Source organism: Mustela nivalis (assembly GCF_964662115.1).
Source record: "Mustela nivalis genome assembly, chromosome: 16".
Lineage (NCBI taxonomy): Eukaryota > Metazoa > Chordata > Mammalia > Carnivora > Mustelidae > Mustela > Mustela nivalis.
The window spans coordinates 67,095,469-67,110,824 of record NC_139035.1 but is presented as its reverse complement, the minus strand read 5'-3'; the positions used below and the strand labels follow the sequence as shown (position 1 = coordinate 67,110,824).

General features: G+C 59.8%; 1 protein-coding gene across 5 annotated transcripts in view; it reads left to right on the top strand.

The window, feature by feature from the left end:
• The first annotated feature begins 232 nt into the window (after positions 1-232).
• The window catches only part of SLC25A44 (solute carrier family 25 member 44), a 31,316-nt gene continuing 16,192 nt past the window's right edge, over positions 233-15,356 (top strand). The window contains exons 1-4 of one of the 5 annotated variants that reach the window (XM_082703410.1): positions 233-395; positions 4,698-5,335; positions 10,755-10,882; positions 12,886-15,206. In XM_082703410.1, the coding sequence (XP_082559536.1) occupies positions 4,711-5,335; positions 10,755-10,882; positions 12,886-13,077 (945 nt within the window). In that variant the 5' untranslated portion in view covers positions 233-395; positions 4,698-4,710 and the 3' untranslated portion in view covers positions 13,078-15,206. Of the gene's footprint in view, positions 396-4,266; positions 4,468-4,697; positions 5,336-10,754; positions 10,883-11,387; positions 11,499-12,885; positions 15,207-15,356 lie in introns of those variants that run through there. The other 4 variants (XM_082703411.1, XM_082703409.1, XM_082703408.1 and 1 more) reach the window with 4 other exon arrangements.

Sequence of the window (15,356 nt, the reverse complement as noted above, 5' to 3'; positions counted from 1 at the left end):
AGGGCCGGGTGACTTGGCTCCGCGAACGAGAAAGGACACGCACGCGCCGTAGAACTGAGGGCATGACGAGGCCAACGAAGGCGTGGCTTCTGCCCGAATTCAGGATGGCCGCGCGCTCCGCCCCTCACCTCCTCGGGGGCGGCGGGGGAGAGGCTCAAAGCTCAGCACGCCATTGGTGGAGTTGCCCCCGGCGTATCCCCGCCCCCTCGCGAGGGGCGGGAGCGACAGTGTCCCAATTTCCGGTTCCGGCAGTACCGGGAGCCGGGTCGAGATGGAGGAAGATGCGAGCGGGGGCCGGCGGCCGCCGGGCACGGAGGCTCGAGTGGGCGCTGTGGCCTAAAGGGCCGGGTTCGGAGCTCGCCTCAGTCGCGGCAGAACCGCCCTGATCGGCGGAGGTGAGAAGCCGGCGGCGCGGAGCGCCCGGCGGCGGAGGTCTCCGAGGACCCGGACCTGTCACGGCGGCGGCGAGCGCCTGCGGCTCCGCGGGAGCCGGCCTCGCAGCCCCAGGGCCGAGGGGCGGCTGCGGCCAGGCGTCTGCTCCGGTCGGAGGAGCGCGCGGCCGAGGGAGCGGGGCGGGGGCGTGGCTCGGCCGGCAGCGAGCCCCGGGCCGAGGGCGGCCGCGCGGGGGGCCCGGGCAGGCGCTGCCGGGACGGCTGTCGTGCGGTGTCTGCGACGAGGATCGCGTGGGTGCCTGTGCACGACCCGGGAGAGCTGGGTGGGGCCGCTCCGTGACGGGGGGCGTCGGCCTCGAGGGCGGGGTCGGAGGGGTCGGAGGCGTCGCGGTGGCCGAGCGTGGAGATGTGTCCGCGCCGGTGCGGGGAGAGTGAGGGACAGAGTGGGGCAGAGGCCTTGCTTCCGCTGAGAATCGGGGGCCGAGCCCAGCGTGTGGGTCCAGAGCTGCGGGACGCGGTTTGCTTTGGTGCGGGTGGCCGCGGGAACAGCTCTGCCTGCGTCGGGTGACCAGTGCTGGGCCCAGTTCTGGCGACAGGTCAGGATAGAGTCGTTATGGTCCTGGACTTCTTGAGCAGCTCTGTCATCGTTATACCGAGAGTGACCGTCGTCACTTAAAGCAGAGTTTTCCAAACGCTGGGGCACAGTAGTCACCCAGACAGCTCCTTGACAGTGGCTCTTACTGGACGGGCTAGCCTGCAGCCTCAGTTCGTCTGTCTGCAAGCTCCCAGCCCGCTGGCTGCCGGTGCGTGCGCGGCTCTGACCAGCCAGGGCTTAGGGCAGCGCTGTCCAGGAGAGCTTCGCAGTGGTAGAGATGCTTCGCTGTTACCGGATGCTTCCCCACGAACCGCCTGGCTGGTACACGTGTGGCAGGCCTGGCCGCCCCGCTTCCCGGATGAGGAAACTGAGTTTCAATGAAGCGACATGGTTCCGATCGTACCAGTAATGGAAGTGGACCTCGGACCTCCTGAGTTCGGGTGTTCTTCCCACTGCATGACCCCGGCCTTCCAGGTGGCCCGCCGTGTCCTGAACCAGAGTCTTACCTCAGTACCTAGAGAATGATCTGGAGGGATGCTTCTGGATCAGGAAGAGTGCAGGTGGAAGGGGGAGGTGCAGAGACCACCGATCTGTCCCTTTCCCCTGCTGGGCTTGGTAGCGGAGGCGCTGCCTCTGACATTGCGTTTGATGACTTCGGCGTGTCCTGGGTCATCTGTTGGGTTCCATAGGAAGCACTTCAAACTTTGTGCCTGGGCAGTTGTTGAAAGACGGGAGGAAATTCAGATTCGGAGTTGTGCACGCAAGTAAGGGTCGGGGGAAGAGCCCGAAAGAACGGGCTGCTGAGTGGGGAGAAGGGAAGCCCAGAGGCAATGCGCGTCCGGGTGCCTGCCAAGAGCATTTTCCATCGGGTAGAGCGGGAGGGACTAGTTTTGGTATTTCAGCAGGGAGTTTGGAGGTTATGTAACAAAGAGCAGGCTGGGATCCCACTTTCGAGGGCAGCTGCAGCTTTTGAAGGGTTAGAGGGAGTGCGTGCGGGGCCTTCTCGCCTTCAGCTGCACAAGCTTCTCCCTCTGAGGCATGACCCTTAGTGGCTTCGGTCACCATGGCAGCTGTAGAAGACACCTGCCTTGGCTTCGGAGAGTCCCCCCACTTCTTTGTGGGACTTTACAGTCCATAGGCCCAGGTAAGGATGGAGACATGGGGTGCTGGGTCCCGCCGTCGGACTTCTTGTCAGGAGTTAGTGGTTCTTTATGACTCAGCTGGACAAGTTGAGAACGAGTCCACTGCTCTTCCTTTCTGTCCTGCTTAGCACAGTTGGCGCGAGCCCAGCAGGAGGACGTCTTGCTTGAGCCCTGCCGTGTTTGTCCGCTGACAGCCAAGTGCTGGCCCGCCGCTCAGCCTGGTCAGTCCCTCCACCAGCACCCTGGGAAAGCAGAGGCAGCTCTCGGTTTCTCTGGAGCAAAGCTGAGAGAAATCTCTGGTCATCTGCAGGCCCAGGAGCTTATGTTTAACCCTTTAACCCTTGAGTGACCAGCAGCCATGAAAGCATTAATGCTGCCTGCCACAGGTGGGAGGGACCCGGCTTTAGACTGAGCAGTGTGACTTGTGTCGGAACTCCTCACTTCCGTGGGGTAGAAGGCATGGTCAGTAGAGGAGAAATCTTGGCTCATATCCTGCCTCCACCATGACCTTGGACCTGTTCCTTTTACTTTATCTGATGCCGAAGTGTCTAACTCTGCACAGGTGAGGTTCTAAGGTCACATGAGGTGGCAGGTATTCGGAAAATCCTTGAGTCTCTCTCTGCTCATCACCCAGTGGTGTTGGAAACATGACCTTGGGACCCTGGATACCAGACACTCTGGGCAGGTGACAGTGACCACCTTCTCTTGAAGGCCTCAGAGGAGAGGACTGTGGGGCTTGGTGGGTGTCCCCATCTGAGGCTGGGGAGGAAGGGCCACTTTTGCCTGCAGCAAGTGACACGGCAGCCTTCCTTTCGGTTATTTCCCACATCCTGGATGCTCCTCCTGGGCCGAGCTGGCTGTTCTAAGCCACTGGTTGCCGCTCTCGGGGTCTGCATGCATTCCTGCTCTGTCCCCACGCTCTGCCCTGCAGGGTTCCTCCGCTGGCCCCCCCTGAAGCTGAGGTTTTCCTTCCGGGCACAGGTGTTTGGCTCGCCCTGCAGGCAGCCTGGCCTTCTGTGACAGTGACACAGTCCCGCTGGGGGTGGGGGTGGGGGCTCCCCGGAAAGCTCACTGTGCTTCTCTGCTGACTTCCATGGCAAAGCGAGAAGCTCCTCAGGCTCCTTGGGACCTTTGGTTGGGATAGGTGGTCAAGGATGGATTCCATGTAGACACATGAGGTTGGCTAAGGCACTGGCTTCAGGAACATTTCGGCTTCTAGAGTTGTCCCTTTAATGTGGCCACCTCCTTACCAAGCCTGTCGGGATTTCTCCCAAAGCCTGGGGAGCCCCTGACTTCTCGCTGCCGGTTCCACCTCCCCGTTTCCACTCTGGCCAAAAATGTCCGGTGTCCTGTGCAGGAACACGTTCCGTTGTCGCTCAGGGCATGTCCAGTAGATCATGACCCATTGCTGGATGGCTCTTAAGTTGGAAGGTCCCGGTTTCATATGGTTATTGCATTAGTGCTGGTTTTGATGGAGAACTTCGGTGGTGGCCAGGCCTGACATTAGAGCCACGGCAGCGTACTTTGACCTGGTTTCTGTCTGAGTCTTAGATCCATTCCCCGGAGGGATTGCTGTTGTCTTTGAAAACAGACTGTGCCCGCGTCTGGAAGGCAGAGGCGGTATCTTCCTATCGCTTGGGTCTGCCCTCATTGTACAGCACAGAGATGACGATTTCTGTGTGCAGGGGTGAGAAGGGCTGGGCCTGTCCTGTGCCTTATGGTTCTCCAGACTTCAGGGAAACCTCTTTGCTCTCTGCTGCTGCTTCTTTTCTCTAGAGCGAGTTATCTAATAACCAAAGGGGACTCTGACCTTTGGCTTGTTGCTAACTTTCTATCCTTTGCTGGAGGGCGGGGAGGGGGGCAGACTTTCTTCTAATGCAGGCTGCAGGGAAGATAAGTGTAGTGAGGGTAAGTGGGCTGCTCGGAGGGCCCAGTCCGCTGCCCGTAAATGGTGACAAAAGCAGCACCCTGCTGACGGTTACTGGTCAAGGCGGTGCCTCCTTGGGAGGCCCTGGAGCAGCCAAAATGGAGCACCGGTTACTGGTCAAGGCGGTGCCTCCTTGGGAGGCCCTGGAGCAGCCAAAATGGAGCACCGGCTTCCCTTCAGCATTAGGAACTTGCTAAGTGTCGCTCAGTGACATCCCTTCATCCCCGTGGAGGCCTTGCCCCTGGCCAGGTGGTTTCTCTGGGCAGCATCCTAAGCTCTGCCTGGGTGAGCAGAGCAGGAGGCGCATGGGCTCTGACTCCAGGGCCCGGGCAGAGGCAGGGACTGGGCTCTGTGGTCTGCTCAGCCGGGGCAGGGAGCCGAGCCGGGAGCGGAGCTGCGGGAGTCACTGAGGTGAGGGGCGGCTTCTGGAATTGGGGAAGGGCTGACCAAGGAGAGAGCAGGGGCACGAAGGACGACTCGGGCAAGAGAGCCGGCCACGCTGGACTGGGTGGGATCTAAATTCTGGGGAGGCGGGTACCCCGGAGATGAAGCCTGCGCACGGGGTTCGGAGCCTAGCCGCAGGGCAGAGCGCAAAGCCCTGGCCTCCTTGCCCACGTCCTCCTGCCCGCTCACACCCCTAGGGCTGTAGGCGCCATGGAGGACAAACGCAACATCCAGATCATCGAGTGGGAGCACCTGGACAAGAAGAAGTTCTACGTGTTTGGGGTGGCCATGACCATGATGATCCGCGTCAGCGTCTACCCGTTCACCCTCATCCGCACCCGGCTGCAGGTCCAGAAAGGCAAGAGCCTCTACCACGGGACCTTCGATGCCTTCGTCAAGATCCTGCGAGCCGACGGCGTGACTGGCCTCTACCGGGGCTTCCTGGTCAACACCTTCACGCTCATCTCCGGCCAGTGCTACGTCACCACGTACGAGCTCACCCGGAAGTTTGTCGCTGACTACAGCCAGAGCAACACGGTCAAGTCACTGGTGGCCGGCGGCTCGGCCTCCCTTGTGGCGCAGAGCATCACGGTGCCCATCGATGTGGTGTCCCAGCACCTGATGATGCAGCGCAAGGGCGAGAGAATGGGCCGCTTCCAAGTGCAAGCAAGCCCCCAGGGACGAGGGGTGGTAGCCTTTGGCCAAACCAAGGACATCATCAAGCAGATCCTGCGGGCTGACGGGCTCCGAGGCTTCTACCGGGGGTACGTGGCGTCACTGCTTACCTACATCCCAAACAGTGCTGTCTGGTGGCCCTTCTATCACTTCTATGCAGGTAAGGGGGGGGCGGGAGAGCAGGGCTTGGGCAGGTGGGGTAAGTGGGGCGGGGCGGGCGGGGCGTTGTGCAAGCCAGAGCGGAGGATTTCAGGGAAGAACGGGGTGTTTGTCCAACAAACATTTGATCCCAAGAGGGCTCACGGATGAATGAGACACGAGTTCTTGCCTTCGGGGAGCTTCTTTCATTGTGGGGGGACTCAGACGAGTAAAATAGACGACTCTCGAACATCAATTATGTTGATTGCCTTAATCAGTGGGGGTTCGTGGACTTTAATTGGAAGGCGAGGAAGGACAAAATTCATGGGATATTTGGGATCTGAAGAGGAAATTTCAAATTTCAGACAAGTGTTTGCGTTAGATGCCTTTCCTCAGCGTTGTTAAATTCAGGGTGTCGAAGAGCCTGGAACCCCTCCGCTCCTAGAATGTATTTTTGTTTGTAAGACATTTTACTTCTTTTTAGGTGTTTCCCAGAAATGGATTACTGGGTCCAAAGATAACATTTTTGAGGGCCTCAATAAGCCTGTTGCCAGACTTCCTTCGGGAAGGCAGAGTGCATTGCCAAGAACAGGACCTGAGCGTGCCTGTGACCGTTGACACCCATGGCTTTGGGCCACCAGCAGACTCCTGTGAGGACGGTGTCTGCTTGCAGCCTCCACAGTCCCTGCTGTGGGCTCCGAGCCTTGGCCGTGGGCATTCTGCCCAGGCTCTCCGGGACCTTTCTAACCAGACTTCATGATGCCTTCCTCACCTGTCATCACACTCTCCCTCCGGGACTACACGTTTGTGATTCTCCTATTCTTCTGACTGTGCCTTCTTCTTTATTGCCAGCTCTGTTTCTCTCTCCTGTTCAGCACAGTCTTTCTTCTTGCATATTTGGTAAAATTCACCCAGACTTCACATGACCTTTTGCCTCAGATCCTTTGGGAACTGATCTTGGTAATCTTAATGTTAAGAAAAACTCTAAGAGGGGCGCCTGGGTGGCTCAGTCGGTTAAGTGTCTGCCTTCGGCTCAGGTCATGGTCCCGGGGTCCTGGGATCCAGCCCCACATCCAGCTCCCTGCTCAGTGGGGAGCCTGCTTCTCCCTCTCCCTCTGCCCCCGGCCTGCTTGTGCACGTGCGCTCTTTCTCGCCAAAAAAAAGAAGAAGAAGAAGAAGAAGAAGAAGAAGAAGAAGAAGAAGAAGAAGAAAGAAAGTAGCAGTCTAGGAAACGTGAGCGCTTTCTCCGGCATCTGTCTCTGCCCTTCTCTCCTCATGTGATTTCATGTACAATTGACTTGTCCTTTTCTGCCATGTCAGAAAATCTGTGTCTGTCCCTAGACTAACTTCCCAGAGCTCTGGACAGACATTGAGTGTTGGGCCTCCCGACTTGGACGCATGCATTTACATCCGAAACACTACGCCGCAAACTGTCTTTCATCCCAAGCTGGTTGACTTACTTCCTTCTCTCAGTGGCCAGGTTATTCTCCATGTCACTGACACAGTCACTCCCTCGTGCCCACATCGGGTCCTGGTGACCCCAGAATGTCTTTTCCTATTCTCTCTCCATTTCTCCTGCCTTCCCTAGAAACCAGGCCTCCAGGGCTACCCTGCCTGCTGCTGCGCCAGCCCTCTAGCTGGTCTCCCATCCCACCTACCGCACATGGCATCAGAGTTGCTCTGTCAACCCTGGGCGTGGTGCTCAGCGGCTCCCCCTGCTGGCCGAGGACGGGCCCATCTTTTCGCCTGGCTTCTGCCGCCCTTTACAGTGGAGTGTCCCCTGGTGTGGTGTGCGTGGTAGCCAGGCCAGATCACGGACAAATCTTCCCACCCCAGCTTTGTTCCTCTCCGCCGTCCAGGTGCACCAGCCCTGTGAGGCCATGACCTACGTGAGTGCTGCTCACTGCCACCTCCATCTGTCCTTGGAGCCCTTCTTAACGCTGAAACCACCTGTCTGTCCTTGAGCCCCGGGGGCGTTCCTTGAAGCTTCCTTCTGCAGGTGCATAGCTTGCCTTGATGCCGTTTGTGTGCACCTTCTCTCTCCTTTTTTTTTTTTTTTTTCACTCCAAGACACCATTTATTTTGTTAAAGTCAAGCAGGATGATGTATTCAGAGGTGGTGAGTGTCGAGCATGAAGTACGTACACATTTACCACTGTCGCACCTTCTCTCTTCACGGTGTGGAAAGGCTCCCTTTTTCCTAATGCATTTTTCAGTTGAGATACAATTAAGATACAGTTGATTGGAAAGTTTCTTGGAAGGGGGAGGAAACTGACATTTATTGACTGCACAGACGGGCTCCTGGACACGTGACACGTGTGCTTCGTAAATACTTGTTGAATGAGCAGAATGGTTCTTGTCGTTCCCAAAGGCTTAAAATCTGCCAATGGTGCCTTCTGAGCATTTAGAATAAATGTAAACACAAGTTTACAAAGTGAACACGAGTGTGCCCGTGGCCAGTGCAGGTCTCCGTGATCCGGCCGCTGTGCTGCGCGGCCCGCGGTGGCCTCCGTCCCCGTGGTCCGCTCCATCCTCACTGTCCTGCTCTCTGTTCCTGAAACACACCAAGCTCTGTCCTCACCTTTCCACATAACGTCCTCTCGGCCTGGAGCGCCCTGTCCCGCGTCGTGCTTCTGACGCTCCAGGCCTCAGCCTACACGCCACCTTTGCACAGAAGACGGCTTCATCCAGTTGGGAAAAGGGCTCGTCTTTTTTTTCAGCTCGTTTCCTTCACAGCGTTTGTCGTGATTTGCGGTCACTTGGTCCTTGACTCACAGCTCCCACAGCAGAATGGGAGTCCCTTGAAGGCCCTTCCAGGTCCATCTCGCTGCTGTGTGTCCTGTGCTCCGCGCAGTGCCTGGCATCCGGTAGCGTGAAATAAACAGGTGTTTATATTACCGTCCAAAATCATGTGGCCACGAGGGCCTTAAACCAAGTGAGCTTGGGTTTACCATCTGCTCTGCAGATACTCGAGCCCATGAGCGCTGGTTGAACGAGTGGTGGAGAGCAGAGACCTGGAGCTCTTGCCCCCACCCTCTTGCTTTGTTTTCTCATCCTCTCCCGAAGCCCCAGGAAAATGGTCTGTGTGCATGACTACAGCGGGAACCTGCAGCCTGCTGTGGCTTGTAGGCCCAGGGGCCAGTGCAGACAGGCCCATGGAAGCTGGCAGCGCCCAGCTGGATGCCACCACGCAGTGGCCGTGAAATGCTTCCTTCTCTGGAGAAACAGGACGCAGGTGTCTCGGTTTATGCTGGTCACTCTCTCGGTTTATGCTGACCGGTGGCTAGCAACCTCGGGTGGCAGAGGCAGGCAGCTCTGGCAGGCCGTACGGAGTCCTCCCGTGCTACCAGATTTAGAGGCCCACATGCCTACCCCCTGACCTTTAGGTGGCCACAAATGACCAAAAGTAAGGGCATGAGAAGAAAACTCTTTAAGGTTCCGTGGTAACTGAGCTGTAGAGAGAACACGGAGACGGAACCTGCAGTGGCGAGCCTGCCGCGCATCCAGCCTCCTGCGGAGCGGAAGCCAGAGCTTCGACCTCACACTGGCCTTGCTGCCCGTGAAGACTTAAGGCATGCTCTTGCCTCAGGGCCTTTGCACAGGATGTTCCCCTGCTTGGAAAGTTCTTTGCACAGATCCATAGGGCTTGCACTCACCTTCAGGTCTTTGCTCAGATTCAAGCCTTCTTGGAGAGGGCTTGCATGCCCACCGTGTTTAAAACGGCAGCCCCTGCATTGCTAGCACTCCGCATTCCCTGTCCCCTCTCCTGCTTTATCCTTATCGACAGGGGACACACGTGACTTCTGACCTAGCTCTGTCTTTTGGTTTTGGTTTTTGGGATTGCCTGTATCCCCCCCCCCCCCCCCGCCACCGCCGTAGAACAGGAACCTTCCTGAGGATGGGATTTGACCTTGTTTATTCACATCTCCATCCTCGGGGTCTGGGGCGGCTGGCCCCGTGGCCACTCAGGGAGCCTTTGTTCAACAAGCGAGCTCTTGTCTTTCATGGCTAGAGAGGGTAAAGCTAACAGTTCAGCCGCACTGAGCTTCCCAGTGACCAGGGAGTGGGTGAGTCTGGCCGTCTCCATCAGCAGTTTGAGAAATGAGCTTTGCTTTCTTGGTACAGCCTGGAGAAAACCTCTGAGATATGACTTTCTCTCAGTATTGTTTTTGTTTTTAAAAACATTCATATGGTGGGGGACCCCCGGGTGGCTCAGTCAGTTAAGCCTCTGCCTTTGGCTCAGGTCATGATCCCAGACTCCTAGGATCAAGTCCCGCATCGGGCTCCCTCCTCAGTGGGGAGCCTGCTTCTCCCTCTTCCTCTGCTACTCTGCCTATTTGTGCTTGCTCATTCTCTCTAATGAATAAATTAAAAATCTTTAAAAAAATTCACATAGGGGCGCCTGAGTGGTTCAATGGCTAAAGCTTCTGCCTTTGGCTCAGGTCATGATCTCAGGGTCCTGGGATCGAGTCCCACATCGGGCTTTCTGCTCAGCAGGGAGCCTCCTTCCCCCTCTCTCTCTGCCTGTCTCTCTGCCTACTTGTGATCTCTGTCTGTCAAATACATAAATAAAATCTTTAAAATAAATTCACATAGGTATATACATAATGGAGTATTAGCCATTAAAAAAAATGAAAACTTAACTGTTTGCCATGACATGGACAGAGTTAGATGGTATAATGCTAAGTGAGATAAGCCAGTCAGGGAAAAGCAGGTATCATAGGATCTCACACAGACATAGAATTTAAGAAACAAGACAAAGAAAAAAAGAGACAAACCAAAAAACAGGCTGTTTGCTCCAGAGAACACACTGCTGGTCACCAGGGGGGAGGGGGGCGGCTGGGAAACAGGTGATGGGGCTGAAGGGGTTAATGTCGCGAGCACTGAGCAGGATGCGGGATTTTCTAGTCACTGTGTCCCACGTAGGAAACTAACGTAATGCCACCTGCTAGGAAGCTGGAATGAAAAAGTACAGTACAAATATTCACGTGGTCCAGAACGCACAAGGTCAGGACAGGGATGCGGGGAAGAGAGCCCGTGCCAGTCACCCTGCCCCTTCCTCGTGCATGCGTGGGGAGACGGGCCCCGTGTGCGCTCCTGGCCGTGAGTCGAGAGGAGCGGAGCACAGGCATCGGGTTTTCGCACCAGGGAGGATTTCTGTCCATCAGATGAAAGGAACTGGTGTGCGGAGAGGTTCTGAAACCCCTTCCCCAGAGGACTGTTCTGTTCAGGTTGGAGATGGACCCAGCATGGCTTCCGGAAGGGCCCTCAGAGCCATCAGTGTTGTTGGCTCCGATGGAAGCCAGGAAGAGAAGACGGGTGTTCCGGGGTCCAAGGGGGCTGGGGCTGGAGAGGGTTCGTCCTTGTTGGGCGCAGAAGCAGCCTGAGGGCTGACCGCGTGATGCCGCGGGTCTTGAGGCCTTGTTTTTCCCCCGGTTCCAGAACAGCTCTCATACCTCTGTCCTAAGGAGTGCCCGCACATCGTCTTGCAGGCTGTCTCGGGGCCCCTGGCCGCGGCCACGGCCTCCGTCCTCACCAACCCCATGGACGTCATCCGCACCCGAGTGCAGGTAAGTCCGGCCTCCCCCCGGGTGAGAAGGAGGGTGGGTGACCTGCGGGCTCCCCCGTGCCCTCCTGACCTCTGAGCCATGGCCTTCTAGTCTAGCTGGCCTTGTCCTGTCAGCCAGGCCCCTTCCCGCAGCCGGCTCGCTTCTGCAGAAACCAGCGGAGCACGTCGAAGCCCCTAGTGTTCCCCTCGTAGTGTCTGTGGCCTCGCACGTCCTGCTCCTGGCCTCGCACACTTGTTCCTGTCCCAGCATGCCCTGCTCCTGTCGTGGCCATGCCCGCCGGGCTCCTCCCTGCCCGGCCGCCTGCTAGCGTAGCCGATAGGACAGCTTTTCCTTACGTCGCAGGTTTGGGGCGATTAGACGTCTGTCCATTTCGGCGGGTAGGTCTGGGTTCTCTGCAGACTGTTCTTGGGCAGGCCTCACCGACTGTGCCATGTAGACGCGGCAGGGACGCTGACAGAGCCCTTGGTGGTGCTGTCCAGGGATGAGCGTCCCTGTCCTCCCTCAGCTCAAAGAGAGCTCCCCGGCACCTCGTCCGAGGAAGCAGAATCTGAATCTGGGTGTGTCACAGACGGGTGGCAGGGGCTGCGGTGTGAAGCTTTAGGTGAGAATACTGGGGAACTGTGACGTCTGAGGTGGGTAGGGCAGGAGGGCAGCTGTGCAGGAGAGTGGGGTCGCTGGTGAGGCTGGGGGGGGGGAGAAACTCAACAGCTTGGAGGTGAAGTCCACCCCCTGATACCAGGATGCTGGGACGGAGGTGGCCGTTAAATGTAGGTGTACGCATCCCTAGGAAAGAATGCCGCCCCCACACACTTTTTAAAAAGATTTTATTTATTTATTTGATGGAGAGAGACACAGCAAGAGAGGGAACACAAGCAGGGGGAGTGGGAGAGGGAGAAGCAGGCTTCCCGCCGAGCAGAGAGCTCGATGCAGGGCTCGATCCCATGGCCTGAGCTGAAGGTAGACGCCCAACGACTAAGCCCCCCAGGCACCCCCCCCACACTTTTGAACGAATCAGTTGGCATCTGATTGGTTTGCAGATAACAAAGTGCACAGGTTCCCTCCTCTTCTGAGGCTTATTTCGAGTGTTCCGTGAGGAGACCAAGGGAAAGGACAGGTGTCTGCTGCCGAGGCACTGCGGGGCGGGAGGGGACAAAGCGTGCTGGAGGCCTGGAGGCTCACCCGGCTGTGGCTCTGCGGGAGGGCAGGGAGGGCAGGGGGGGCAGGGGGCAGAGGCGGGCAGAGGAGAGTGCTGCCGAGGAAGAGCAGGGTGTGCGGAGGGTGTGTGGAGGAAGAGCGGGGTGTGGTGTGCGGCAGCTGCGGGAGGTGGGGGGAGGGGCTGATGCTCGGAGCCCATGGCCTTGTGAACATCGCCCAGTCTGGGGAGGCGTGACACGGAGAGCTGGTGTCCTGCGCCGTGTGAGGGTCTGAGTGGGACCAAGTGTGCTTCGGTGGCAGGGTCTGGGGGCACAGGAAGGGGGCAGGACTGTTGAGAAGAACAGAGGAGGTGCCAGTCTCAGCTGGACTCCGGTGTGGCAGGGAACAGGGGCCTTGGGGGGTGTGTGGGTGCCAGCGTGAGGGGAGGAGTCCAGCCTCGGGGACTGAGGGACTGAAGTGGTCGGAATGGAAAGGACAGAGCGGCGGGACCGCGAGTCTCCCCGGGGCCAGAGGGGCGCAGCCAGGGCAGGGCCGCGGCGGGGGGCCGTGACGTCCGTAATAGCTCGCACTAACAGGGCACCGGGGCCTGCCGGCGGGACCGCTCAGACGACCGCGGCGGGGCTGGGGGTGCTCCGTTGCTGTTGCACGCGCGAGGGCCCCGAGCACCGAGTACACTCCCCACGGGGAGCAGGATCCGACCCTGGCAGGCGGGCCGGCACTGGGGCCCACACGCAGCCCCGGGCCACCCTGCCGCGCCCAAGCACGGTCCCACCCCGGACCCCAAGGCACAAGGCTGTGCTGAGCGGCTCTGACCGCAGCCCGCGGCCCTCCGCTGTGTGCTTCTCCAGGTGGAAGGCAAGAGCTCCATCATCCTGACCTTCAGACAGCTGATGGCGGAAGAGGGGCCCTGGGGCCTCATGAAGGGCCTCTCGGCCAGAATCATCTCAGCCACGCCCTCCACCATCGTCATCGTGGTGGGCTACGAGAGCCTCAAGAAGCTGAGCCTCCGGCCGGAGCTGGTCGACTCCCGACACTGGTAACCCGCGGCGGGAGCCAAGCCCACTGGTGGCCGCGCTGCTCTGGGGCAGGGGCCGCGTGGGGGGGTGGCGCCGCCTCCCGACGGGCTCCCCGCCACCCCACATCTGCAGCCCTACCCCAGGGGGCCTGTCTGGGACAGGGCAGAGACGGAACGGCTCTTGCTGAAGAAGCTCCACACTGGGACCCCCTCGCCCGTTACTTTTCATTTTCTTGCCCTGCTGGGCTCCCTGGCTCAGTCCCGGTCCTCAGCCCCGTCTTAAGGAAACCCACCGTCCAGTGCCACCGCCCCACGCCCTGCGGAACCTCTTCTGGCTTCCCCCACCGTCTGTGTTCCTGACACCCAGACAAGAGCTGTACATAGAGCTTGCTTCCCGTCACTGGTCTTCTCCTGGGCCCTCAGCCCCGCTCCCATCGGCTGCCACGAGCCCTCTCCCGCTGCCTTCCGCGGGCCCGCTCGTGTTTACTTCGGGACTGAGCTGCCCGCCGGACTGCGCTGCTTCTCCCTGCCCACGGGGTGCTGGAGGCACGGGCCGGCACTTCCGCGCGGGGAGTAGGAGCAGCGAGAACCTCTGGTGTTCCAGAGCACTTGTCCTCTCTTTGGAGAGGTATTAGGTCGGGGACAAATGTTGATCCTTTATCTTGTGTGTGTTTTTTTAACACCTGTGAACTAGGTACTGTCAGTCCTGCTGAAGCGCCAGTCCTGCCGTCAGAGCCCACCCCTTCCTCAAGACAGGTGGAAAACGCGGCTTTTCCCTCAATACCGATTATCTGTCCCGTCCACGTTCCCTCCGAGCCAGCAGCCCCCGGACGTGCAGGCCCGGGGTGACTAGAGGGCCTGCCAGGCAGAGAGAGCAGCCGGTCCGGGGAAGCCCAGTGGAGCTCTGGGCCCTACGCAGTGGGGCCACCCGTGTCTGTACCCGGGTCAGCGGGACTCACGGACACACTGGCCTCACAGTGGGAGCCTCCGAGTCGTGGAACCACTGGTGTTTCTCTCCTCATCCCAGCGAAGAGCCTTCCCAGTCACAGGCCTCCGGAGGGGTGCTGGGAGAGTCAGGAGTAGGGCACGAAATCACCTGCCCACGACCGCTGCACTTACCAGCCCAACACTGCCCTGCGCGGCTGCCCGGCACTCCTCCTTCCCCACACGCCGCTGCCACCCAGGCTGCCGCACCCACAGAGGTCACAGCACCCACAGAGGTCACACGTGTGGCTGGAGGAGCCTTCCCGCCTCTCATCAGTCCCACCCTGGGAATGGCCGCGGTGCCGTGAAAGGTGCTAGCTACCCGAGGCCTTGACACTTCAACGGCTGCCCCCTTCTGTCTCCCTGGCCAGGTCAGAGCCAGACCCCGCTTCTCCACCTCTGTCCACCGGGGTCTGTCAGATCTTTGAGGGCGAACCCCCTTCACCTCCCTTTGGTTTTGTGTCCCCTCTCCTCCTCTGTCAGGTGTCCCCCAGTGTCCGTCCCCTAGTGGCTCCCCCCCACACCAGGGTGCACAGGTGACTCTGACCCACTGCCCCTCAGTCACCCACCTGCCCAAGAGCCACCAGGAGGGTGGAGGCCAGGGCTCCTGTCCCTGAAGTCTCCGCGCTTCGCCCCACGCCTCCTCCCTAGAGGCCCGTCTGCTGTCGGCCCCACGCTGGCCACTCGCTGGCCACTCGGCGGGCCGTGGCAGGAGGGGGCGTGCGTGCGCTCAGACTGCTCCCCCCCGCCCCGCCCCGAGCTCCCCATGCGGGGTGCCGCAACCCCCCCTCTACCTCTACCTCTGTCTGGCTGTCCCTCTGTCCACCTCTTTCTCCGTGTGTCTACCGCTCCCTCCTTCCTCCACCTCTCCCTCTGCCCACCTCCCTCCCTCGCCCCGGCCCCTGCTCGGACAGGGGGCCCCGACCCCTGCGGGGGCGGGTGGCCTCGGGTTACGGAGCGCTCGGGTGGGCAGCGGGCCGAAGGCGGCGGCCGCTGGACTCGCGGGGGGCTGGTCTGTGGCCCGCCCCGGAAGGAACGTGGGACAGCGGGGCGGCGGGCACGCAGGTGCAGCTGGCGCGTGGCACACGGGACTGCAGTGAACGCGAGCGGCGGACACCCACTGTTGCACTGTACGAAGCCTCTGCCGTGTGATTAAACCTTTTTACCGAGCCCCTGGGCGTCGGCTTGCGCGTGCTCCCTCTGCCCGCCCGAGCGCGCCGCCCCGCCCCCGCGGCTCGGTGACGGACACTCGCCCCTTCCAACCGGAGGCGCCCGGTGCCGGGCCGGCCAATCGGGACGCCCGGGGGGCGGGGCGAGCCA